The sequence below is a fragment of the Anas platyrhynchos genome, chromosome 1, assembly GCF_047663525.1.
Source record: "Anas platyrhynchos isolate ZD024472 breed Pekin duck chromosome 1, IASCAAS_PekinDuck_T2T, whole genome shotgun sequence".
Taxonomy (NCBI): domain Eukaryota; kingdom Metazoa; phylum Chordata; class Aves; order Anseriformes; family Anatidae; genus Anas; species Anas platyrhynchos.
In genome coordinates, this window is record NC_092587.1 from 6,557,410 (window position 1) to 6,584,588 (window position 27,179).

The 27,179-nt window shown below is 35.8% G+C and overlaps 1 protein-coding gene across 4 annotated transcripts in view; it reads right to left on the bottom strand.

Moving 5' to 3' along the window:
- UPF2 (UPF2 regulator of nonsense mediated mRNA decay) overlaps positions 1-27,179 on the bottom strand; it is a 61,815-nt gene that overhangs the window by 15,442 nt on the left and 19,194 nt on the right. For all 4 annotated transcript variants that reach the window (XM_027460618.3, XM_021270953.4, XM_021270964.4 and 1 more), the window contains 13 exons: positions 26,058-26,161; positions 25,414-25,499; positions 19,731-19,839; positions 18,367-18,480; positions 17,105-17,221; positions 11,955-12,140; positions 11,226-11,429; positions 10,399-10,674; positions 9,088-9,271; positions 5,133-5,272; positions 3,694-3,798; positions 2,292-2,390; positions 1,415-1,582 (listed from right to left, as the gene is read on the bottom strand). In XM_027460618.3, coding sequence (XP_027316419.1) covers positions 1,415-1,582; positions 2,292-2,390; positions 3,694-3,798; positions 5,133-5,272; positions 9,088-9,271; positions 10,399-10,674; positions 11,226-11,429; positions 11,955-12,140; positions 17,105-17,221; positions 18,367-18,480; positions 19,731-19,839; positions 25,414-25,499; positions 26,058-26,161 — 1,892 coding nt within the window. The remainder of the gene's footprint in view (positions 1-1,414; positions 1,583-2,291; positions 2,391-3,693; positions 3,799-5,132; positions 5,273-9,087; positions 9,272-10,398; positions 10,675-11,225; positions 11,430-11,954; positions 12,141-17,104; positions 17,222-18,366; positions 18,481-19,730; positions 19,840-25,413; positions 25,500-26,057; positions 26,162-27,179) is intronic.

The following is a 27,179-nucleotide window of genomic DNA, read 5'->3' on the forward strand; positions in this document are numbered from 1 at the left end:
ATATTTTCCCCTTGCTAAGAATATGCAGATCCTAATACTTCTGGTCACTTTGGATATTCCCAGTAAGTTATCCTGACAAAGTCAGACACTTTTTTGCACAGTGTTCTCTAAATCCCTTTCCTACTCAATGACAGCAGTTAGAATTCCTCACTTATAACTTTTGAAGAACTTTATACGCAATGTTCAAGTTCCAGGACAGCAGAATAACCGAACAAAGGTAGTAAGGAAATCAGTTAATCATCACTGCTAAATACACACAGTATGTGCTTACTCAAACAGGTATCATTACTTACACTCTGAAAGCACGTACCTAGCACAGCATTTTCTTAACAGAATAATGAAGCTTAAAAACAGATTCAAAATTACATTTCTACAGTGTTTTGTGATAACAGACCTTCTCGCTTCCTACAGATTTTTAAGTCTTTCATTTGAGAGGGAAAAAAGAGATTCTGTTTCAGCTTACTATTAAGCACTACTGCAAAAATTCAGGTAACAGAAGTCAAAAACAAAAGCAATGACAGATCTAAATAAAAAAACAGCTACAGATGGATGGAATGAAATAATGCCTTGTTTTTGCTTTCCACAAGCTCTCTAGAGTCATTCATTTTAATCATCAATTAACACAACTAAAAATCATCTGTAAATTTCTTGTCATGGTTTATGTCCTTCATGTGGGTAAGTGTTAGGTATTTGTGTATTATACACTTGCTGATCCAGGAACATTCCAGCATATACTGGAGAAAAGAGCCAAGACAAACGTATAGCTTTGCTGCATGAAGCAAGGAGTAGTTTTTGTTGATTGTTTGTTTTGTTTTTGTTTTAAGTTAACAGGATTTCCATTTAAGTTTCACAGACATTCACTCAGCTCATTCTGGAAGAATCCTCTTTAAAAGCCTTCAGATAATGACTGTTTTCCAAGCTGAACAAATTCAGCCAAGTAGCAGTTACTTCAGAAACTGAATTTAGCAAGCATTATATGTTTTGATTTGAAGCTGAAGGTTTTCAGCAACATCTGCAGAATCTTTGAGATTCTGGAATATTCCTTCACCTTTTCTTTCCTACTCCTTTGAACTTTCAGTGCTTGTTTGTCAGCCACGTGTTTCATCTTCAACAATATTTAAAAATAAAACATACCACTGTCCCTGTGGGTTTACTCAGGGAACGTAAAATTAAAAATGGTACAATTTAAACTAAGAATTGTTACACTTGATTACTATTAACCAGCAAGAATTCCAAGGAATTGCATGTGGTATTTTCTGTACTTCAAAATTAAGGTCTGCATCCTATTCTGAGAAAATGAAGAAATAAAAAATGACTTTTAAAGTCATATAGAGAGTGACTTTTAAAAAAGTGAAAGAATATTCCCTGCTGCTCTTTTTTTAATGGAAAACCTCTACCTTACATACACTCTTACCTGCTGTTTGTTGCCTTTTCGTGTTAACATGACAAACGGCATTGTGTCTCCAGACTCTGACTCCCCTTCTCCACTTCCAAGTGGGGGACCCTTCTTCAGCTGACTTTTGAGGTGTAGGGGAATGGCCACATCCAACTGATGTACTTTAACTGATTCGCCACTCCGTTGCTGTTAAAAGGATGTCAATTGTATAAATAATCCATACTAAATATATGAGGAAGCCTAGTAACGTTCACATCTTTATGACTGAGAACATGTTTAACCTTCCAAGAAAGAGTAATATATAAGTCAATTCACTAGATCTTATTACATTTTTGTTTTCCTCGCCTACAAAGAAGAAATCTACAGGGACAGAATACTTCATATCTTAAAGGAATTCTGGATAACGTAACCTTTTAAGGAAAGAAATCTGCGGAAGTGATTTGTGATACTTGAGAATGGAAATCATACATTCAGATGTTTTTTATTGCATATGATTAATACAGTCCTCGTTCAGGGCTTGCAATACTCAAGTATTTACCAGATGCAATTTAAAACCATATACAGCGCTTAGAGGTGATGTAAATTTAAGTGCAGCTACGCTTCAGACATGTTATAAGCTAAGCTTGGGTAGTCTACAATGAAGTCAGAAGTGTTGCCTAATATCCGATGCAATTATTATTTAACCAATAAAAGATGTCAGCATATAATATATTTTCACTGACCAAGCTATTAATGTCTGAAGGCTACTTATCTAAGCATGCCAATTGAAGAAAGGCCATGAGAAAAAAAAAAAAACATTTTTTAGCACGGTTATCTATGCATTAATCATTTACTTATAAAATAAGTAAGTAAATGTAGCTGCACAGCTAATTACATTCCTTAAAAAGGTTTATACCTGAAGATTTTCCAGCATCATTTTATCCAATGCCTGAATGAAGTCCTCATCTTCTGCACATGGAACATGTTTAAGTCCTCCTCCTTTAATCATTACTTCCTATTACAATGGAAGAAAAAAAAACACCTCCATTACATCAATTCCAGAAATATGAATATTCAGTCCAGAAGTAAAAAAATCTTCATTGCTTCCATGATATACATAATCAAAAGCTTTAAAAAAAAAGTTAAAGAAAAATGTTTTTTGCTTGAACTATTTTCTTGAAGAATTATCTTCTGACATTTACTGCATTATGAAGATTGGTCACTCATAACATTCTGAACATACTAGCATGCATGTACATATTCTATGAACAACAACATCAAAAAGAAAAATCTCTATCCGTACTACATCCAGTCTAATTTTTCCTTGAAGTCCATAAAATTAGATGATGTTTTCAAGACACATAACAACCTTCAGTATTTGGAAAGAAAAACGTGACAACAAAAACAGTACTTTAATGCACCTTTTGGTATACAGAGTGTTCACTGCTTAAAACTTTGGAAAAATAACTAAGTATTTTCAATTTTAAAATGAACCAAAACGTAATGCAAAACTGGTAGAGAAATGCTTTTACTCAGTAACACCTACAACTGTAAAGAAACTGGAATTCAACCAGCAGCAGGATGCCATGAGCACAAATTTGTCAGCACAAGATCCAATGCCTCATAGTTAAGGCAGCAGACCAGCACCAAGTAAACACATCATCTAAATAGTGCTGGAACTGGAGACCGTGCAATATAAGTGCTAGCTCCACACCTCACTCATTTTGGCTTCTGGCAACAATGCTGCTTGTTCCTCTGCTATAAGCTATGCTGAAATCTATTCTCTGAACAGTGATTTAACAGCAGGGTTAAAAAAAGAAAGCTTTTATATGCTGCTTTTTAAAGTCAGTATCCCAACACATTGTTCTATTACAATCATTATTTTCATTACTATGTAACCGCAATTAAGGCTTAATTACAATTTGCCATTCTAAAATCCGTATTTTAGGTATTCCACATTTTTTAGTTTGTCTCCTTTTTGGTTTTGAGATGTAGTACAGAGTACAGGTTACCTTGTACCAGTTTGACACCATTACTGGCATTGCAAAACCATCACTTATGCAACTTTTTCCAGTCTAGCTACCTCTGAAAATGCAGTCCTGTGAAAACACGTAGTAAAGTTGATGGCATTAACATTTTCAGAAGGCAATAGTGAAAGTCTGAAAATATAAGCTCTAAAATGTATTTGAAATAATAGCAGGAGGAGTTTTTGCTGGGTCTTCCCAATACATTATGAGCAGCACTGGCTAAAAAAATGAGCAGTAAAGAAAACCAAAGCAGCATAACTCAGTTTACTTATTTAGAGTAACAATACATACTGTATTCTCCTCATCAGTTTCATTTTCCTTATTGGAGTCTGTAAGATAATCAGTGTTTTCTTCCTCCTCTTCTTCACCTTCTTCTTCCTCATTGTCAGAACCCTCCTGAAACATTCAACGTTTATAATTTGAGAATAAAATAAACTTAACTGTTTTAAACAGAAAAAGTTATGCTTGTTCACCAGTAGTATTCTGAGGAATACAAGGCTTTACACAACTGAATTATACATCTTCAGTGACAGCACGCTGATGTCTGTTTCCAATGCTAAAAGCAACCCCAACACTCCATTTCACTTGGAGAAAAAGCAAAAAGCCCACTTGCATTTGACTCCTCTCACACATTTTCTGCATCTTTCACATCCCACCCCCACGTGAAGCTGTTTAGATTAGTTTTAGTAGATGTTTTTGGTGTTTTTTGTTTTTTAGTGTTTCACAACAAGTTTACGGTCTGAAGTCAGCCAAGTTTACCATTTTCATGAATATACAGCAGAACATGTTGAAATTTTTCATTTAAACATAAGGGTTTTTTAAAATATTGGTTTTATTACTACAATGTGTTTTAAACACTAGTACAGATTGCCTGCAGAGGCTGTGGAATCTCTATCCTTGGAGTTATACAATCTGGACATTGCCCTGGTCAACCAGTTGTAGGTAACAGGTAACCCTGCTTTGAGCTGGGTGGTTGGACAAGACCTCCAGAAGTCCATTTTCACACCCTCAACCATTTATGATTCTAATCATCTTACTAATTTGTGGGTAAAGGCACAAAACCAGACAAACTTCAGAAACCTTAATGCTGAATCATCAACTGAAACTAGGAACAAGATTCCTAGTACACCAACCAACCCAAGTACAAGGAGAAAAAAAGTGTTTCCTATTTCCTTGATTAATTCATTTTATCATAACACTAACATTATCATGTCAACTTTGCTGTATCATAGTGACAAGTTACAATTTTTATGTACGTCTGCCTTTTTTTATTGGCTACACTTGATTCAGAAGATTACCAGCACAGTAAACAAGGAAGCTTATTATGCTCCATAAATCTTATTTGTTCACATTATGCAGGTATACTCTGAACACCTGTTATCTTTCCTACATGATATCTAGTCAATATGTTTGCCTCTGTAACAGATCAAGACAATGATCTGAAGGTATTTTCATGCCACAAAAACTAAAGGCATCTTTCGGTTGAAAAGTAGCATATACCCTAAGTAAAGTTGTCAGTTCAAGTTTTTCATCAACATTTCTTTGGGATAAGCCTCAGACACCACTGTATTCTGTTATCCACATATAAACAACTGGGACAGAAATATACCCTTGGTGTACTGACTTGGTTGCACATATCCACATTTCACCTGTTAACTGTGACACAGGAGGCATCAAAATATTGATTACTCATTCTTTTTATGCAAGGCAAGGTAAATGATTAAATTCACCTCTTCTTCTGGCTCGTTTACTTCACTTTCATTTCCAGATTGTTCCTCTGTCTCTGCTCCACCTTCTTCTTCTTCTTCATCCTCTTCCAGATTCTCTCCTTCTGTAATGGAATCTTTGGAATCTTTGTCATTCACAAGCCCTGTAGATTGGAGAAAGAATTAAAACAAAGAGTCAGAATATTAGAAACGATGTGGGTAGGATCACTTCAGAAGCCCATTGCTGCTGAATACTAAAACTTCCAATGGGTCATAATTTATTTTTCAATAGAAGTATTTTCTCTATATAGTTACCTTGTTCATAAATAATCAGTAGCAAGGGTAACAACTTCCCTCAAGAAAAGGAGGAAAATATGGAGAATAATTAAAACCTTCAGTCAAGAAGCTGCACAGTGCAAACAGCTGCCAAGTAATTTCAAACTAAGCGTACAACCTCACTGAAATATGCACTGACATATGAGCCCTAAGTCATGGATGCTCAACTGAAGTGGCAGAGTCCAGAAGACAAACCCCTGCAGCATTACTTCCAGCACATTGTGCTACTTGAAGAGAATCAAGTTCTTAAAGATTAGTCAAAAAACCATCTGATTAAGTTTTCTTTAGCACGCTTTAAGTACTCAAACTTTTCCACTGTATTTCTGTTGACAGAGAAACAATAGATGATGGTATTTCTATTTGTTACAGGTAAGAGTTTTGAAAGAAACATTTGCTCAGTCTATAATCAACCTTTCTGACTTTCTTTTCTAATGCTCTGAGGCTGCACTTGAGCCTACAAGGATATAAGTACCTACATGAAGTCTTTACAAAATCAGAGCCTCTTCCAAAACTATTGGCTAACATGCTCATCCTACTTGCAGAAAGGACTGACCGTTCTCTTACTGTGTTTTAATTCATCTTGTGCTTTCCTGTACTGACCTGCTTGCCACCGCTATTCCTCAAGCCATTTTAGGGTACTCTGTGTGCAAGGAATCAAGCCTAACTTCCCAGAAACTGTTTTCTTTCAACAAGATGTCTTTCAGTGTAACATTCCTTACCTGTACCATTCCTACAATAGTGAAGAGTAAATTTTAGTTTCTTTCAGAGCTGTGGTGTACATTTTAGTTTTGGATGCAGATTTTTATTAGATCTTTATTTCAGATAAAATATTTGAGAATTGAGCACGGATCTAATATTCATGAAAAAGTACTTCTTAGAAAACTGCTGTTGCAAAAATTAAACCATCCTGTGCAAAACAGAACGAAGTTCTATCACACCCTATTCTGTTCATACATTGTTTTAATTATTTTCATTTATCTACCAAGTCATTTAATCCTCCAGAGGATCATGGCTTGATGTGGCAGAAAGTGATGTTGATGTCAGCCTTCCACAACACGGCAGATCCAAGACAGTCATTTTTTGATGATTTTGCTAAGGGATCAGTACAATTACTATACTGTTCAGCATTCGTATTTTGAAATTACTAATTTCAAAGTTTGAAGTCACTAAGCACACACACCTAGGGTTGACTGTTAGCTTGAAGTTTTTTTGGACAGCATACAAACACACCAGTTCTGTACTTGTGGCATCCCGTATTTGCATTCTGCATATGGCAGAGAACAAATGCTGCAACATGTAATTCTTAACCAGAAGTCTAGATTCTGAATAGACAGGTAGTTTGCTGCATAACAGATTTATTTATCTAGCTCTACCTCCAGATGCTTTTATCTGTGTGCAAAATGCATATACGCACACCCAGGTTTCTTTAGAGAATCTCAAAGTTTGACAGCTAAGATCACAAAGACCAGCTTTAGGAAGAAGTGAATCCTTACAGCCATGCTTAAATTAGACAAAACTGTGAAGTGAATAGCATTTATGGCTATATAGTAGCTAGTGAGGATTTCACTGCTGTGTGAACTCAGGTATACTTCCTTCTTCATATTCCAGAGGTTTCAATTATTTTTTGTTTGTTTTTCTTTATACACTGTGCTCTTCAAAATCTGCTCTGCTCCGGAATTATGCAAGAGTTTCTTCGGAATCACTCTCAGTATTTTCTCACCCACACAAAGTCACCAGAGTGGCACAGGAACCAGCAGTCCCCATTTCAAGGTCTGCATGCAACAAACTACTCCAATTCTGCCTAGAATGACACTTCAAACAGACAAAAGCAAAGCACATCACGGTCTGCAGCACGATACATTCTCAGTACTGTTGTCCGTGGGCCATTGGACTGTGGGTACGAGTTGATCATGAACTGCAGTTTTACTAGAGTTCTTAAAGAATAAAAAACACAATTCCCTTCAGATATGCTCACATCTATCATCACAGCCTCCGCAGATCAGAAGAGGCTGATGAAAATCTCCCTGAGACCAACTTCAAATAGTCCTAATAAGCAGGACTTGGAAATACCCCCACCCTATACAGAGGTTTAATAGCAAACAAGCAATTTTGGAAGAGCAATCAACTTGAGCAGGGGGAACTCCCTCATACTTAGTGAGCAAGCCCCCCCCCCTTTCCCTGTATTTAACTACACTGAATTAAACTGCTACAGCAACAGCAGTTTTTCAGAGAACAAAAGTTCTTACCATTTGTGTGGAGGAAGTGCTCAGTATCTTGCAGAGAACATCACAGTTTATACAATGAGTTATGAATTACTTCTTAGTTACCATTTTGAGAGCATAAAAGCTAGTAATTTAATTATACCATAAGGAAATTCTTACCTGCATTTCAGTTACTACCTACGTAATTTTAAGGCACATCAATTAAATGAACAGCGTATTAAAAAAAAAATTCCTCTTAAAAAGTAAGTTGCAATGTTTTACCCAGCAATTACACATACTCATCCCACTGGATTAAAGGATTATTCTGAAAATTGAACTTGTCTACCTAGATGAAATGCTTACAAGGCTATAATTAACACCTAAAAATGTAAAATTTACATATAAAAGCTTGTCATGAAGAATCTGATCTTCAAATAAAAACTTAAGATTAAAAAACTCTACATAATGAGAAACGAGCATAGTAGTGTCCAAAAACTATTAAAATGTTTTGTACATAGCCCTCTTTAAGTATGATGGTAGTTTTAGATAAACACTCACCTTTTTTTGTCAACTTTTTTTGTGAGCTGTGCTTGCAAGTCTATCATTTTTTCCTGACATTAACTGATTGTAACATAGATAATGAAAGATGTATTTATAAATCTTGCTTCAGTTATTTATAAATAAATCATCATTGTTGCCCTTGCAGGAGCTACAAGCTAGATATTGTAAGGAAAAAGTAAGCTGAATAATCCAAAGTTCTAATTCATGAAAACTAAATTATCCTTTGATATCTATTGAAACGTAAAGCCCATTCCAAATTATTCCAAAGAAAGTGTAAGGATCAAAATACATGATATCTGGAAAGAAACCCGTTCTTTCTTTTATCATAGTCTTATACTAATGTCTTATATAGTCTTATACTTACTTTGCCAACAGCAGTTGTTGTCAAGTTCAAAACTGGGGAAGGAACACATGAGTTGCAAGCAACCAATCTACCACAATGCTTAGGCTGGTTTCCATCCACCAACCAACAGGCTGCAGTAATCGAATGTGCAGATGCTCCTTGCTTTTTGTACTGGAGCATGATTCCCAATTTTTTTCTGATAAAATTTATAGCTGTCTTAGCTTTTGCACTATTTTGTCTGCACCATAGTGCTGCATACGTATTATATACATACACACCAACAAATATATTTCTATCAACTTCCTTGTTGTGTTTTTTATTCTTATTTTTTAAAAACACCCTAACACTTAAGAGTTGGAAGATTCTATGAGCCCTATGGAGATCAGAAAAATGTAATCGAATTGAAAAAAAAAACCTTCAAGAATAAAAAGATCCTATCATGAGAATAACGATAGTTACCCATCATCATCATGCAAACAACTTTAAGTTATACAGGAACTGTCAAAAAAGATTTAATTCCCCTTGCGCATTCTCTTACCTAATTTTATTAAGAATTCTCTTTCCAAGTCTTGAACCTGTCTGATAGCTTCTTCCAGAGAACTGCAGAGCTTTATCTTTGGTCTCAGGAGTTCCAGTGTATCACTGATCATATAGTCAATGTCTATAGGAAACGGGTGGTCTTTTGTCCAGACATCCAGACTTTTTTTCCACCAAACATAGCGCTATAAAGAAAGATATTCAAGTAAATTTGTAACTATCAGTGCACATACAACCAAATCTGTAATGCCTAGCCACATTTGTAGAGTAGGAAGTATTAAACATTTCACATCATTACTCTGTTTCAAACAAAGAAGATATTCTGACACCACTAAACACTGTTTTAGTGTAATTTAAAGAAGAAAGCAGAAAGAAATCAGGTCCAGAATCTTCCAGCATGATCTCAATGAATGGAATTTCCACATCTCATGGGAACCCATCCTAGTGTGTGAAACTTCCATCGTGAAATCTTTTTGCCTTAAATCTATCCCACCAGAACTTGCTGCATCTTGTGGTCTTTACTGCTCATCTTCTCAATAAGTGTGCCTGAGAAGAATTTGACTCTTCCTTCTTCACAAACTCTGTTAGATAGCTGAAGACAGCAATCAAACCACCCCCATATAACATTGTGTTCTACAAACTGAGCGACCCCATAATGTGGGGACCACAATCCTTCTGATCATTTTATAGTGACCCTCTCCACTAGAATCAGCTCTGTTCCTAGGCTCTCATCTACCAGGAAACCCTGACCTGGAAAAAACACTCTAGATGTGGCCCTTAAAAGTCAAGTAGAAAGGAAAGTAAAAAAAAATCACTTTCTTCAATCTGCTGGCTACACTCTTGTCAATGCAGAGTAGTGTGCTGTTGGCCTTCATCACCACAGTGGTGCAGAACTGCCTCTTGCGGTCATGTAGCCCAGGAGTTCTGGCTCTCTTTCTGCAAAGCTGCTCTCTAGGTAGGCAGTACCAGCCTATGTTGTTGCAGGGAGCTATTCCATCCCAGCTGCCACACTTGATACTTACCTTCACCGGATTTCACAGGGTTTCCATAAGCCCATTTCTCCACTTGCTGAGACACCCTGATTGACCTAAACCTCCAGAGAATCAACTGCTACCCCAGCGTTCTGCAATTTGTTGGACCAACAGTAACATCTACGCGTCAACATACACTTCACTTTCACATACAAACAGTTACTAAGACAGAGAAGATTCTAAAAAATTATAGTGGAGAACAATCAGAAAGATGCAAACAGACTGCCATACATTAATTTGTTAAAGAAATCTGTGGAGCTATGACAAAAGTGTATCAATACCTGGAAGTACACAAGGAAGCAATCAAGTTTTCGTTTGCTGGATCCTCTGTCAAAATATTGCCCGCAGGTATCAAGGATCGTACAGACTAGTCTGATTCTGAAAAGATGCTCTGGGGGATCCAGTGGACTAGGACTACCATCAGGGTTCACACCAAACGATGTGAATGAATATAGAGTTCGAAATATTACAGCCGATTCCACCATTCGATAATTGTAAAGCTCCCCCAAAAACTTGGCACTGCTGATCCGCCGCTGGTTAAACTTTGGCTGATTAACCTTTACAGGAAAGAAAAAAGTCATTTTATCACATAGACATAATAGAATCTTTGTGAAACTTTTTTTTTCCCTTTTAAAAAACAGAAAAGCAGTATAAATGCTTGATAGAATTAATTATAAGATGGTTATATATAATCACATGCATTACACAAAATCAAAATGTACTGAAGACAGTTATGAGAGCCAGTCAAGAAATAGCTACTATAAGTGTTCAAATACATTTAACATGCTCTGTCCAAAATCCATAATTTTTCACTACCCAGAGAATTGTAATTGTAACCTCAGTCAAAACATGGACTAATCTCCAGTGACTTGAAGTTGCATAGATCTGACTACACTGTGCAAGAATAAATTGAGTTCTGTTATGACAGAGGAGGAAAAAAACCCTGTCCTAGGAATCTTTGTAAACTTTTTTTTTTTTAAAACAAATCTACACATAAAGGAAACAACTGAAAGATGGCTAGAAGAGTCAGAAAAAAATACAGAATTTAAGGATTAATTTCTTTAAACAGGATTATTTTATTGCCTTTATTTATTTATTTATTTATTACCTCCATTCCTAGTCGAATATCCTCTAGTACTCCATCCACAACATGAATTCCAACATCTTCCTGGTAAAGGACCAACCCTGCTAGGAGGTTGGCTACACAGTGAATACTATTATATTTCACATTCCAGATGTTGATCATGCAGCATATAACGTAATCTTTTACTTCTGCATCCTGCCAAGGCAGCTTGCGCATCTGTCTCAGGACCTAAATCAAATTTTAAGACAAGTTGAACATTTTAGCAAACAAAAATATCAATATTTTCACAGTCATCACCTCTTCCACAGTTGGGATGAAATCCCTGTAAGCACCTGAAAAGCAGCCTCGGTTCTTTTCTTCAAACACCTCTATAAAGCTTTTCATAGCTGCTACAGATGCAGATGTAACCCAAATGCTGTTCTCTAGCTACTAACCAACCTGTTCCATGATTTTATTGTTCTTACCGTCTGTTCTTACTATTTGTAAGTAACTGTAGTCTACTATCTCCTACTCTGAATGCAAGATACTTAGCACAAAGACTCTTATTTCATTCTTCGTTCAGCACTTAATGCTTTGGAGAACGTAGGTCCATGACTATGTATTACAAGAGATGAAATCTTAACAGCTGGGAATACAAAACTGATCCTTCTTCCTTACAATTGAAAAAAAAAATGTAACTGTCCCCAAACCCTTCAAAACTTAATACCACATCACTTCCAGCAACACTTGTAACAAGATTCCTAAAGGATTTACCTTCTCTGTGGTGACCTTTGAGAGATCCTTGTAGAGAAGCTTACGAATATATTCCTGCAAGGGAGGACGTTTTTTCTTCACAGTTTTTTCAGCTGGAGGGGGATTACAGTAGTAGTAGGCATTTTCCACCATTGTAACATAGCGGGCGTCAAGATGCATTGCTTGTTTCTTTCTCATCATTTGTTCCTGGAAATAAATGTAAATGATCAGCTAGAGATATTGTCATTTTCAAGACAAAACCTTTTATATTTAAGTTTGGGACAAAGGAAACGTAAAAGGTTGCAAAAAAAAAAGTTAAAACATTTGATGAAGAAAGGAAAAAATGCATATATATGGTTCTGTGATGCTATTTCCATGGTAATTTTTCTTTACAAGCTCTATTTTTATAAAAGGTAACCACTGAAAAGTTATCTAATGTCTAACTTGACATTTAAATTCTGCTGTTTATTTAGTTCAATAAGATATTTCAAACAGGGCGGCTTATCTCATTAACCACATCTAATGCAAAGTTGCTGAAATACGGATTTCTTGACACACGGTGCATCAACATGAAAGTGCCAAACTACTTTATACAGCAATGTGCAACTCAAGAATTATATTCTTACTTTCTGTATTACTATATTGATGGTTTCACAGGAATTATCAATGATTTAAGCAATGACATTTTTCTTATTACATACTTCATTGTTACTGTTTACCGAAGCAGTGTAGATTGCACAGAAAACAATACCTACCATAAAGGAATGTTTGAAGAAAAAAAAAATCATAGAAGTTAAAGCTTACTACATATGTCAACATTAATTACTGTGTTTAATTGTCAAGACTGTCCTCATTTTCCTCAATGAACATAATCTTTTTGCCATATTCCATTTTGGATACATACTTCAAGATTTATTTGGTGGGTTTTTAAAGGTTTCCTGGATCTAAGAATTCTGTACAAGAAAACAAGTGGTATTCAAAGCTGCTGATTTTTACAGCTAGAGATGTATATGAGCTTAATTCCATTATGAGACATTTCCATATACATACATATGCACAGATTTTTTTATGTACATCAACTGATACATTCTAAACTACTTCAAGGTAGTTAAACATGAAAAAAAAGCTGCGTGGACTTGGACTTCATTATTCAATAGAGGTTGCTTATACAGTAATTCACAGCAAATGTAAGCCAAACTAAGGTGCAAACACTATTTATTGCTGCATACAATTGCTTTATTGGATTGTATGAATTGACATAAAAACAATGTCAAGAATTTAAACCACCTTTGATGGAGCAGCATGATTTGTCAAGTTAGTGAACTTTCTACTGAGCTTGAACAAACTCAAACTTCTTTTACAAGGCAGTGACCCAGTTAAACTGAAATGTAAAGGTACTCAAACAGCTCCTTAGCCTTGAGTTTCAGCCAGTAGATCAATGAGGAAGAATAACTTGGGGTAACACAGTAACACAAAACATAAGGTAATTTTCCTAGATTGCCCGCATCTGCTGCCTGGGAGGTCTCCATGTGACACAAACCCTAATGCACTTCGTTTTTAACCTTTTCCATGACACAAATGGCCTCTCCTTTGATTCTGAGTGTTCCTTTCCAAATAGGAAATTCCTGTCAAGTAGTAGCAAATTTACCCATGTTTTGCTAAAGTGCTGTGCATCTACTATCGACTAAGTAAATTGTTTTACGTGCTGTTTATACTTAGTAGGGAAAAAACAGTTACAGCAGAAAGTTCCAAAACCTTACTGTATCATGCTAGTATTATTTTGCAAATCTTTTTGGCCTTTTCTAGATGCATCAGGAGAAAACATGGCAAATGTTATAAGACAGCAAAACTACATTGCACTACAAGCTGAACACAGAAGTGGGGTTAAGTAAAGCATAAGAGAAGACAGCAGATGGGCTTGAAAGGAAGATTTTTTTTTTTTAAGTAAGAAATAAATCATTTGGGTATTTTCTTGTGTTATAAAGAGTTGTATTACACTATAAAGGTTTTAATTAAAATGTCTACCCACAAGAGACACTATATATACACACTACCCCACATCTTAAAAATCATAATTATTTTTTTTGAGCAATTCCGATTCAAACTCTTAAGCGAGTGGCATTACTCTTATTCTCTATTAAAATTAATCACCATTTTAATGAACTGTGTTTGTCCGTTTTCATTTATGACATCAAGTCAGATAGACATGTGTAACAGTAACACTACTCTCCCTACAGCAACAAAAACCTTGACTCACTTCAGAAGAAAGAAGCTTGAACACTTAAGACTATAGGTATTTGCTAATTAATTTTGGGTTTTCATTTCATTAGGATAAAATGAAATTTTAGCTATAGAACTAAAGCACTACTTTTGAAGATTTTTTTCCCTCTTTTTCTTTTAATAAAAAGGGACAGATCACAAGCGATGTTAAAATGCTCAAGGTAAAACAATAAAAGGGCTTTTATTTTCAAGGCCAGCCACAAAACATCCCTCCATGTTGCAAAATTGTTCCCAAAGAAAAATCCGTTGAAAATCAGGTTAATAGTCTCACTCTTACCCCCAAATAAAAATAAGATTAAACATTTACATAATGAAAAAGATTCTTTTTCAGGGCAACACAGAAAAAGAAGGCACCAAGTAAAACATAACAAGCACAAAAAGCCCAATTCAGAGAAGTATTTCAGCACGACTGACATTTAACCTCTCTGCTTGTAACAAGTCACTGAAAGTGTTCAGCTCTTACCAGCACCATAAAAGCCCATGATCCAATCTGTAAAAAAGTATTTAAGTCAAAATTTCTGTTTCTATAGCACCTTTTACACCTCAATTAGTAGGGATTCAAAACATATTTGCCATCCTGTCTTTTCCTGGTTCCTCATGCATTAGAGATGGAAATTTACTGGAAACCTTATGAGGCTTTATACTTATGTTATTGAAGCAGTGATTGCTGATTGCTAGCTGTGTTCTTATACCCCTGGATGTACACTAAATGTGACTTCATTGTGAAGACAAATCACATTTTTATGGTGCATGAAATTTTAAAAAGTCAATTAGGTAAAGAAGCTGTGGTAAATATAATAAAAATTTTAGAAGTTAGGAAGAATTAATAACTACAAAAAAATGCCAGCAAAAACTGAAGTGTCTTTTGAAGATAACGGTGCTTTCATGGAAAAAATACTTGGTTATGGAAAGGAATATATTTAACAATAAAACACAGCAGCTGGCAAATCTTTAGAAAATTGAAGCACTCAAGCCTCCTTTCAAGACACAAAGCACTTTACAACTAAGACTTGCAGTTAATTTGTCCACCTCTTTCCTCTTATGACAGCACCACAGCAATAAATGGTATGACATTCAAAGAGGCTCAGAAAGAAACAGCATTTTTTATGGAAAACTGTATTGCAATATACCCAGGTACACAACAATTGCTGCCCTATTAACTCCACAGAACAGGAAGGGAGGCTGCAGATTCAAGAGACGTATCACATGTAAGCCTGTGCTTTGGTAAGGAAAGATGTGCGTACAGAAGACAGGGATACTTCACAGCTTTTAAGAGCTATAGCTCTAGAATGAGATACTGAATGCTTAAACCATTCCCTTCATGGAATCACAGAGTGGCTGAGGTTGGAAGTGACCCCTGGAGGTCATCTACTCCAACCCCCTGCTCAAACAGGGTCACCTGGAGCACTTTGCCCAGCATCATGTCCAAGTGGGTTTTGAATCTCTCCAGAGGAAACTCTGCAGCCTCTCCGGGCAGCCTGTGCCAGTGCTCTGTCACTCACCATGAAGATTTTTCTTGATATTTAGATAAAACTTCCTGTGTTTGTGCCCATTGCCTCTCGTCCTGTCACTGGGCACCACTGAAAGGAGTCTTGCCCTGTCATCTTGACACCTTGCCTTAAGATATTTATATACGTTGGTAAGATTCCCTCTGTCTTCTTCAGTAAAACAGCCTCTCCTCCTAAGAGAGAAGCTCCCAGGCCCCCGATCATCCTCATAGCCCTCTGCAGGACTCTCTCCAGCAGCTGAAGGTCTTTCTTGTAGTAAGAAACCCAGAACTGGACACAATGCTCCAGGTGTGGCCTCACTGGGGTGGAAGGGCAGGATCACCTCCTTTTGAAGGTCAGAAGGGAACATTAAAACATGTGATCAGACTTGTAATAAAAAAGTGGTTTAGTAGTTGGCCTGCATCTGCTTAAGCTGCTTCTAATTGAATGCCATTTCCCATTACTAATACCTACCTTTGAAGCATTTCAACCACATTTGCCTCAGTATCTTATCTTGGACAAAACATTTTAAGATCATCTCTCAAGCCAGGAAACATATTATTCAGGGCTCAGATTCATACAACCGAGATACCCAAAGCTAATCCCCATTCTTTTTAAATCTTTGATAATACTTATCTAGACAAAGATAACATTTCTACTTTTGCTTTGATTACCATCAAACTCTATTTCTAAAATCCCTTCCTCTAGTCTTCAAAAACTTTTCCTTCAAATTTAGAGCCCCCAATTGTTACTCAAGGCACAGAAACCAGCTGTTTCCACAACTGTCTTTACCTCCAGTTAAAGCATCTTCTCCTGTTCTATTTGTTAATACTATTCCCTCAAATATTATCAAACACGTTATTTGTAGTTCAAGCACAATAGCTTTTTCCTTCAGGAATTTAATCCTTTATTCACATTTTCTTTTAAGTCATAAACAGATTTACAGATCAACCGGAGTTCTTCAGAACACGCTCAGGAAGCTGTTCTCACAGGAGGTGCGATCTGAGCTGAGACAACACTGAACAGGCTATAAAAAACAAAAGATACAAGCCCATAGGACTTACAAAAGCTGATACCACCAAAGCAGACTAGAATATATGTTACACCAGTCCATCCCAATCCTATTCCACAAGGATACAAGATTTCAGAAAGACTGATTTATTTTCCTCTCATACTCAGCCCTGTTTTTATTAAAAGAGTTCAGGAAGTTATCCGCCCCAAGCAGTCAAGATAAAAGTGAATTCCATTTTTCACTTATTTGTACCCAAACCCTGCAACTTACAATGAAGGTTGGTTGCAATCACTATTAAGGTCAGACCACAACACAACACCAGAAAAAAAGAAATGGTTTAATTCAGTACACGACAGCCCTTCTGCCCAGAAGACAACAGGTTTTTCTCTTACCAAAAGAACGCTGGTTCTCAAGTGAGATTCTGGTGATCTGAAGAGGAATCTTCCACAGGTTTCCAACAGAGTACATGCCATTTCAATGTGGTGATGAGAGAAGTCTGACAGAAGCATCTGGAATACATTTATATAAAACCACAAATGTTTAACATGCTTTTCAATGGCAGAAAACAGTAACTTAACTACCAGACTTTAGATTATGGTGGTTTTCCATTCCTTTTTTTTTTTTTTTTTTAAAAAAAAGAGAACAATGCATATTAATTTCACTGTTCATATGTCAACAAAACTAAAAAAAAATCACCTCATTAAAAAAGCATAAGAACAGTCAAGAGACAAATTTTAGGCTCCATTTACCTGAAAAATAGGATGTTTCCTAAGCCCAGCACAAGAAGAAAACAACATTAAAACAAGCATTATAATCTCTTCCTTATCCCTTCCAACTGCCATATTTGCTCTGAAATTTGTTCTGTCAGACTAGAAAGTCACCAAATGTTGCACAGATACACAATACCATCAAAGCATGCCTAATTTTGATACACTGTTTAAGTTAAGCAACTTCTAAAATTTAATGGAGATTTGCATTTTACAGTATTTTCTATATGATAGAAAAAAATTATGAGAGAGTAAAACTTATAGAGAATTCAGCTTCAATACCTAATGGACTATGAAGAGAAGCTATTTCCACAGGAATGCAAGCCTTCAACGACCTTCTATTAAAAGCCTTTTAATTTTTCAGGAACGTACTTCTAATTTGGGAATTGCCATTAAAAAGTAACTTGGAATATTTATTAGTGTACGATTTCAGTTGACATAGCCTAGATATAAGTTGCCTCTCCCCCAACGGGCTTGCTGCCTCTCCCCCAACGGGCTTGCTGCCGTTCACCTTACCGTTTTCTCTGTAAATGCATTAGTTGAAGTCAACCTAATGAAAATAAAAGCTCACTTCCAGCTTCACAGCAGAACAGACGTATAAGTAGCAATGTCTATCGTTAATTTTAAAAGAAGTTCATTAGCAATTTGGTTATGTTCAAACGTGGAAGTATATTTTACAGTGCCCCTACCATGACAAAATTACAATGGTTATTCCAATTTCTAGAAAGGCTATAAAAGTGTCCTCATACACAGTAGCAACAGACATCAAGGTTTAAAGCATCTTGTGCAGTGAATTAATGCAGACCATCATCAGTAGATATCCGAAGTGAAATATGATAGGGATATGTTATCAGTATATACAGTAACACACAACTACCAACACCAACCTTTAAGCAGTGGAGAGTATCATTTTTGGAGAACATCTTAAACTTGCTAAGCTCACCAATGAATCTCACAGTTTTATTCTTTGTTTCAATGTTGATCTGGTCCTTTTTTCTTACCTAAAAAGAAAGAGAAAACAAGCATTTGATTTTAGGCTGTCAAAAATACCAGCTTGTTATAAAACAAGCATCCTCAATAAGCATGGGAATTCAGAAGTGTTTGATATTTGTTCAGTTTCTTATGCTCTACCTTCACCTATCCTTAGGCTCTCAGGTTTCCTAAAAGCCTCTCTACCTCTACAACATGCTTTTATGGCAAGTTTCAAATTTCTTACCCTGCCTGCCTGCAACATCCACACAGTTCTTTAACGTTCCAGTATTTATAGACAGACAACAATGCCATCTCCTCTGGGCATGGTGAAGTAGTGGTTAGGTATTCTAGATTCCATTGCTTTTTGATTCAGAAAGTAGTCACCATACAAATAAGACCACTAGTATAAACCTCTAAGGAGATACTGAACACTGACAGCTTTTCCAAGTCTGTTTTAACAAAGAACAGACTTCTTTGTTCCTGTTTTTCATTTGGTTGGCTGTTTTTAATTAGATATCCAAAAATTTAATGAAAAGCACAAATTTATCCCTAGTTCTAAAAATAACCATACTGAGCAAGATACAAAATTACACTTCTGTACAACAGAAGTAACTTTTCCTAAGAATAAAGAGAGTTAGCTTCAAGTATTTAAGAATTCAGTGAATAATTCATATATTTTAATGTCAACATTAGGAAAACATTACAATGTGTGCCATAAAACTCAGAAAATGGTGAAAAATTCATCACTCTGCACTGTAACTAGTTCTATTACAAAACCACAACAACCATAGTGAAAGGAACAATGAAAAATACCTTTCATTCCTCACAAATGTATGGTTGGTAAAAACTGCAAAAATTAAAGCTTTAGAATTAAGTGCTATATTAAAATAATAACCTCATAATGGGGCTTGTTAGAATTGGTCAGTTCCCATTCTCCAAGTTACTAATTTACAGTAAGCTAACACTTCCAGCTGGAGCACAGCTCCAGATCTTTTCAGTTTAATTGTTACACAGCTCATTTTTATCATTATTTAACACTGGAAATTAAGGATGACACTACAAGCAATGCATATATGTACGGACATTTGATAAGACAAAAAAAATTTGAATATACAAAATCTATCATTCAAGAGCAAATCTGAGCTGACAGATAACCACTCTAAATTGAGTCAAATGAACTTCAGAATTAACATCTACATAGTATTAGAGATTTTTTTCCCCAAAAGATGATGATTAACATATTAATCTGAAAGCAAAAAACTAAACCAACAAAACATACATGAAATCTGAAATCCCCCTTCAGCATGGAACAAAGATCCTCTGCTACATCAGACATACAGGGATGCAACGTGGCAACCAGCCTTGCATAGAATGGTAGCAAATCCAACCTGCAAACAAAGGTTACAGACACAGAGTGAGACGATAAAATAGACAAAGCTTATTTCTGTTACAGAGAAAGAAGTGTTTGTCTACAAGTACTGCTACACCATTTTACTTGTGGAGAAGGATGAATGTGCATATACTGATGGAATTGCATACAAGCAACTTTACTGGCTAATGCTTCAGATTGCAGAATCATTTAAAAACAACAATACAAAAGGGTATACTACCACATCCTAACAGAAGACCTCAGAGTTGATTCACTTTCAAAATTACTGCTTTAAGTGAAATGGCAAACACCATCTTAACTGTGGAATCTGACATATTGCCCTTAAGAAATTCTAGATACAAAGAATATTCAGATCCCTTTCAATATGCAAAGTGACAAATTCTTACAAAATTCCTTTTGGGGGTGAAAGTGCAAGTAAGAGTGTTTCTACTTATAAGGTAGTGAACCAGTAAATGACTGTAGTTCAGTTATTACATAGAAGAAAGCCCAGTAGATGATGTGAAGTAGCAACCCTTCTCTAAAATGCTCAGCTAGCATTCCCACACATAGCAATATTTCAGAATTTAAGAACTTACTTTCTTTAATCTTTCCTTAATTATATTCCTTCATAACATGTTTCCCCTTAGGGAATTTTGGCATGCAACTTATATTCTCCTAAATTCATATTTCGTCTGTGATGGGAAGAAACAACCTGGTTGCAAAAATGCGATATGTGCCCTTGATCCTAGTTCACGGCATTGCTAACAACAGTCAGAATATAAAAGCTGCTTCACATCTCTCTGTAGGTACCACTGCTACACACAGAGAAACCAAATACACAAGTCTTGTGCTTTCTTCACCTTATTTTCAGAGCATACGTTAACACCGTAAATAGGCGATGAACTCTAGAACATGCCTTCTTTTATATAAGTGGAAACAACTTTGCATATTTAAAGTGAGAAATTGTAAAGAAAAAATGGATTTTGAGCTTATACTTTATGACGCATTAAGGTTTTCTTTATTGCTAGGAAAAGAAGAAACACTGCCAAGAAAATCTGAAAGCACAAGCAATATGTAGAGCTTGCCCTGTAACAAAGTGGAACTGGATTCTGGAAGAGCATCAGGACAAAAGCCCAAAGCCAAACCGTACACAAAGGAGAAGCAAAGCAATGCCACTGGAGCACACTTCTCAGATGTTTAACATCCACAAACAGAAATAGGGATAATTACATATCTAAGTTGTGGAACAGAAGCATTAGCTTTGCATTTTTCAAGTAGCACGTTCTAAGTGACCTCCTGAAAATGCATAAAACCCCTGGTGAAACATTACAGGTATCCCAGTTACCTATTTAACAGTTTTATGCCCCTGTTAATCAATAACTGTACCAGTATTTACATTTGTCGAGCTTGTTGGAACACACAGTCAAGGATGACTAGCCACAGCAAATTACTACTGCTTTTAAGCATTTAGTCATTAACTCACAGAGAAGTGAAAGTCTCGTTACTTCATAGACATGTACAAGCTAAATTAAGAGGACTCTGGCTCATTTGAGGGAGTGTATTTTGACTGAGGGGATTTCTGTGACATCTCTTAAAAAAAAAAAAAAAAAAGAGTAGAAGAAAGTTTTGCTTTCATCTGAGCAAATACCTGCCTGCCGAGAGCTAATAACTTCACCTCTGTAAACTGAACATACCTGAGGGAAAATTAAGCCTTACAGTGCATTGTTGTTGTTCCATCACACAACACAAAAGGTTTCTTCATGGTGAAGAATACTGAGACTGGGTATTTCTAAATAGGTGAAATATAATAAGGAAAAGCCTTGGGTCAACTACTGCGAAACTGGCTATCAGATATTGAATCTGTTCACTTGCTCATTCAGGAGACAAAAAAAAAGTCAGTGTTCAGAAGCAGAGACTGCAATATCAGTGGCACCACCTACTGGTACCTGTATTTAGGTAACCTGTTTTCTGCAAAAGCATTTCTTTTTCTTGAGGAAGAGGCAAAGAAACATCAAGAAAACAACCAAAACCAAAAACCACCACCAAGACCACAAAGCCCACAAACAGTATCGCTTTCTCTTCTTGTTCTTCCACATTATGAAGCGAGATCTAGCATCAGGAACGAGTTGCACCCTATGAACTAACATGAGAAACTGCTACTTATGACAGTTTTCATTTTCAGTCTTATCTCAACTGAAATACAGCGAGCTCTGGCCCATGGGGCCACATGAAATCAATGAAATAGCTAAGATGTCATCTTTTTGGTAGAATTTCAAATGTGAATTTATGAACAAAATAAAGACTTCATTCAATTAAAGCCTGTAATTGCAATCTCTCTAGAACTGATGCCTCCAAAGTTTTACTAAGAAGAGTGAAAGCGACATTTTGTACATATTCATAATTGAGATTCTACTACAAAGCTTAAAGAACGAAGCAACAGTGCATGGCAGAACTCCTGCCTCGTAGGCACAATCATAACACAGCTAAATGAGATGTACTTGTGTGTCTTGAACAGCTACAAACTGCCTCCTGCACTACTCAGTGGGAAGAATGTGATGCTATAGGTATTTTCACGCTATCAAATGAGCACTTTTTGATTTTGTTTTTTAGCCTTGGCATAAATTCTTTACCTCAAGCAAATCTCTCAATTTTATCCTCAAATGAAAGAGGCCACTGAAAGATTGTAAAGTCAAAGTTCAGTTGAACAAAAGAGGCCTTGTTAACAAAGGTTCTCAGGATAGGAAGCTGAAAAGTTAAACATAAAGGAGGTTTACATATTTGAGTTAAAATGCTCATGAAGCAGTTAGCTTCTGAATTAAGAATAGCTAGTAACAATGCTACAAATTTCCATATGATGAACAGAGACGTTGGCTTAGTGGATGTTCAACTTCATAGGTCACCATATATAGGAATTAAATGAAAAAAACCGAGAGATTAGAAAACAAAACCACATTACTTACTGTTTAGCATTGCCTAGAAGTGTTTAAAACCTGGTTTGGGGCTTTAAATTTTAAGCTTCATATTGAGGTAATAAACATTTCAGCAAGACTGCAGTATACAAACAATTATGTATGGCTGTCTAGGAAAAGAATTCAGATGGATAGCGAAGAACTACACACAAATCCCCTAAAACTGCAAACAGGATGGTCAAATCATTGTAATTTCACTTTAGTACAAGCCATATAGTCCTAAATTACAATATTAATATTTAGTGAAAATCAATCCCTCAATAATAATCTGATAGACACTTTCATACTAGCATTTAAAAAAAAAAAAGGCTTTCTGTTCTGTTGGTTTAAGAGATTCAAATTGCAGCTGAAAGTTAAAGTGTGATCCATTCAGAAGCATTCAACAAAGCAGTGTAATGAGGGTGTATTCTGACACTAATCCACAAGGAGTTGAGAAAAAATTACCTTTCTTTGCCAAATTAAGTTTGCTGTCTTGAAGAACCCTGCATTTATCCCAACCTGCCCAAGCAATGAGGAGCAAGAAAGCTCCCTAGCAGAACTACATTATTAAACTTTCAAGAAGTATCTGCACTACTCCTCAAACATTCCCCCGCCAAAGTTTTGTAATTTCTTGATACAATTATCATGTCTGTATATTTCCTAAAACTATAATCTCTTAAGGGAACAAAGAGAAGTTACTGTACTCTTAAATATCTTATTATGGCTGCCAATGTAATTGCCAGGTTTACACTATATTATTTAATGTACTTGTAGACTAAACACATTTGGAAAAAACACTGCTTTATCCATATTCTACAAGGACACTATTCCTCTGAAACTTTTTTAAAAGATCATCAATAATTTAACTGCAACAAGCTTTCTGACTTTGCTGCTCCAACGTTATCCTGGAAGCAAGTTACAGAAACTCCTGGAATTAGTAAAAACTACTATGCAAGTCAGCACGGTTCAGTGAAGAGATACACAAAGTCAGACTGTTAATACAAACCTTTGAAGCAGTATTACTTATTTTTTCTAACCCAATTTGTAGCATTTTACAGTAACCTGTACTGTATGCTATTAAGACAAACCCGGAGTTTTTTCCACAAGGATTACAAACATTGATTTCAGGATAGAAAGCAGAACTGTTCCTTTATTGTGCACAATAATAAAGCTAACAAATATTAGGGTCAATTGCCCTTTAGAACTGCCTGCATTTATGAGGCAGTTCAGCTGGTATTTTCACAGCAACTGTTTGTGGTTCAAAACAAAAAGCTCAGTCACCACCCCGTTCCTCCTGTTTAGTAGCCCACAGATGGGCATCGCTAATGCAGGCAAAAGAACAGGCAGATGCATACAACTGGCCTGATCTTACAATGGGAGGCTGGTGTATTTATTTATTCATGGTATTCCTGCAGGGGGTCTCAGAGCACACAGCAGAAAGAGGTATTAAAAGATAAGAAATTCATATAAAATATTAATATTAATGTTTACAATTTAAGAACAACAGCAAGAAGATCATCTCACCCAGTTGTTTCAGTATTAGTCCCAGCTATTTAAGAACAAAAACTGTCAAGAACGTAACAGCTATTTGCGCTAACTATGCCACCTTTAATAATCTACTGAGTTGCCACAATTCTTTATTTTTTATTTTTAATAATTACTGCCCAAATAAATTTGGGGGATAACAGAGCAACCACTAGTAAGACAATGAATGAACACTCAGTATGTTTTTGCCCCACGGTGTTAAAAGGGAATGGAATAGAAGTAGTGTGAAATAAAACAGGAAATCCAAGATGATGATGAAACATTTGGAACTACAGGCAGCATCAAAACAACCTCTGTAGAGAAACAGGACAAGGTGGAGCAAGAAAAGCAACTCCTCCATAATTGCACTTACGTAAGCTGCATCTATTTTAGGTAGAAGTTAAAAGTAAAGAAATATTATTCTAAAGAATTTAACGATTTTATCTCAATATTTGCAGTAATTTCGGTAAGTACGGATCTTCCTGCAAGTGCCTATCTTATACAAAGAGACATTCAAGAAAAAATGCCCAAATTCTTCATGGACAAATCTACATGGAGGGAAAAGGTCATTCATAAACTGTTTTGTTTGGTTCCTCTAAGCTGGCCGACTTCAAACCAAGTCTGTTCCAGAAGTTAAAAGGCTATAATGGTTATGTATTATACCAGAATTAACAAATCACAAGAAATCTTCCTTCCTAAACTACTTTGTGTATTTTTATATAAGAGCCTGTCAATAATTAGAGCACAAGTTCTCCAACACATTCTCCTCCTTTTGGCAAGTTTCACTGTTACTTGCATAGTTAGAAAAAAAAAAAGTCATGAGAAGATCCGCTATAAATGCACAAGCACCAAACAAGAGAAGCTATCTAAAAAATTTCTATAATGCTATGACAAAATATTTTGGTGAATTGTTTGATTATTAATACTAAATATTTCTTTTGTGCCCTAGCATAAAAATCACTCCAGAAGTGCACATCAGGAGTAAACACAGCCAAACAGCCAAAAAGTGACTTGAATGTGTGATGGCCTTCATTAATTTAGTTTAAAAAAAAAAAAAAAAAAAAAAAAAGTATGTTAAGTAACTAAAGGGTGGATCCAGATTTCTTTCCTCCAGTTCTTACCTTTGCCTAGGAACTATGAAAAGGGCTCGCACTAGTTTTCTTCGGTTTGCTTTTGTATTCATATTCATGCAGAAATCCATGGCTGCCTGTAGAGAGAAAAGTCAAAATAATACTTCACCTTTAAATAATGGGGTAGTCTTTTATTTTTATATATAGATAGATATATACAGATATAGATATATATTATTTATATATATATAAATAATAACACAATGTAGCATGCTTTTTTGTTTAGAGAACCATGCTTGTTACATGCAACTGTTTTAAAAAGATAAACAAAAATCTCCATTTTTGTCTTGAACAGACAGTTGGAAAACACATATATTTACAAGAATACAGACCAATTCTTCAGATCAACACAAAGAAGAAAGAGCTTTAGACAGAAGAGGAATATTTTGTCAGGGAGTAAAAGGAAGGAAAAAAACAAGACAGGTCTACTTCTTTTGGAGCAAATTAAGAGAATGGGCAGATGAAACCTATGATATTTAGGCAACAGTTTACTAAATGGGAGAAAAATATTTCCACCAGGTTAGAAGTGAATTCAACTACTGATAGATTCCAAGGCTTCAGTTTTTATTACCGATCAATCTGATGTATCAATATATGATTTTAAGAGAAGAAAAAAATGAAAACTATGACTATACCTTGTCTATGAGGTCTCTGTTGACACAGTTCGGAAGCTGCTGAAGAAAAGCATCTACTATAAGTTTTAAGTGAGATCCAGTGCTGGCTTCTTCATCTTCTTGTTCTAACAGAGTGAAATAAACAAGCAGGACACATTTTTAAGCTACAAAATACAGTGATTTACTATCACATTCTCCAAGCACAGTACATTTGTAATGGTCAATTGTTAAATATTTAACTACCAATTCCAAAAAATGAGAAAGATGAACACAAAAATTAACTTTTAATGACCAAAATATAAATCCATTGACTCATACACTGATTGTTTATGCCAACATCTGTCCAAAAGATCACCTTTAAAACTTATCTTCCTATTAATGAATTCATAATTAATCAAGAGTTCCCTACCTCCTAATTTATACTGCTGGGAGCAACAATAAGTACATATTCCTAGAAAACTAGGTAATTTTCTTGGGCAATAAAATGAAGACCATAAGAAGGCCTGGATGTGGGTCAAAACAGCACAGCAAAAACTTGGTGCAATCATGGTTTCTACTTTTTATGCGTGTTTCCCTGAATGAGAAACTGATTTATTTTTTTGTTGATGTTGAGCAAGGAACAAACATTAAGGCCATTTGAGGCTGCAAAAGCTAGAGCAGGCCAACTTTATTCCTTCACCTGTACAGAAACAAGAGTACAGAACCACAAAGTGACAAAGATGGAGGTTTGATCTTGTAGCAGTTGCAAGGCAAGCGACAACTTGTTTTTCAAGCAAATGGCTCCGTGTGTTTTGCAACAGGAAGCAGTGACAGCGATCTGTATCTACTAACTAAGTCAAGTAGAAGAACATAGGACAACTCTACCACTGAAATTCAGATTTTGTGACACCAACTATAAAGATCTCAACAGATGAACCCCCTACAGACACCCCCCTAATTGCAGAAAAGTGGTATGCTTCAAAAAAAAATCCTGATTTTTATTTATTTATTTTTTTTTTTTTACTAAAGTCCTAAAAAAAGAGTCTGGTTTGCTCTTTAGCACAACATGAGCCAGAACAGAGCTGGAACAAACCCTTGAAAGGACCCTTCCTTGGGCAAGGGAACACCGCTTTCTGAGAAAGGGAACAGGCCAATTTGTTTCCT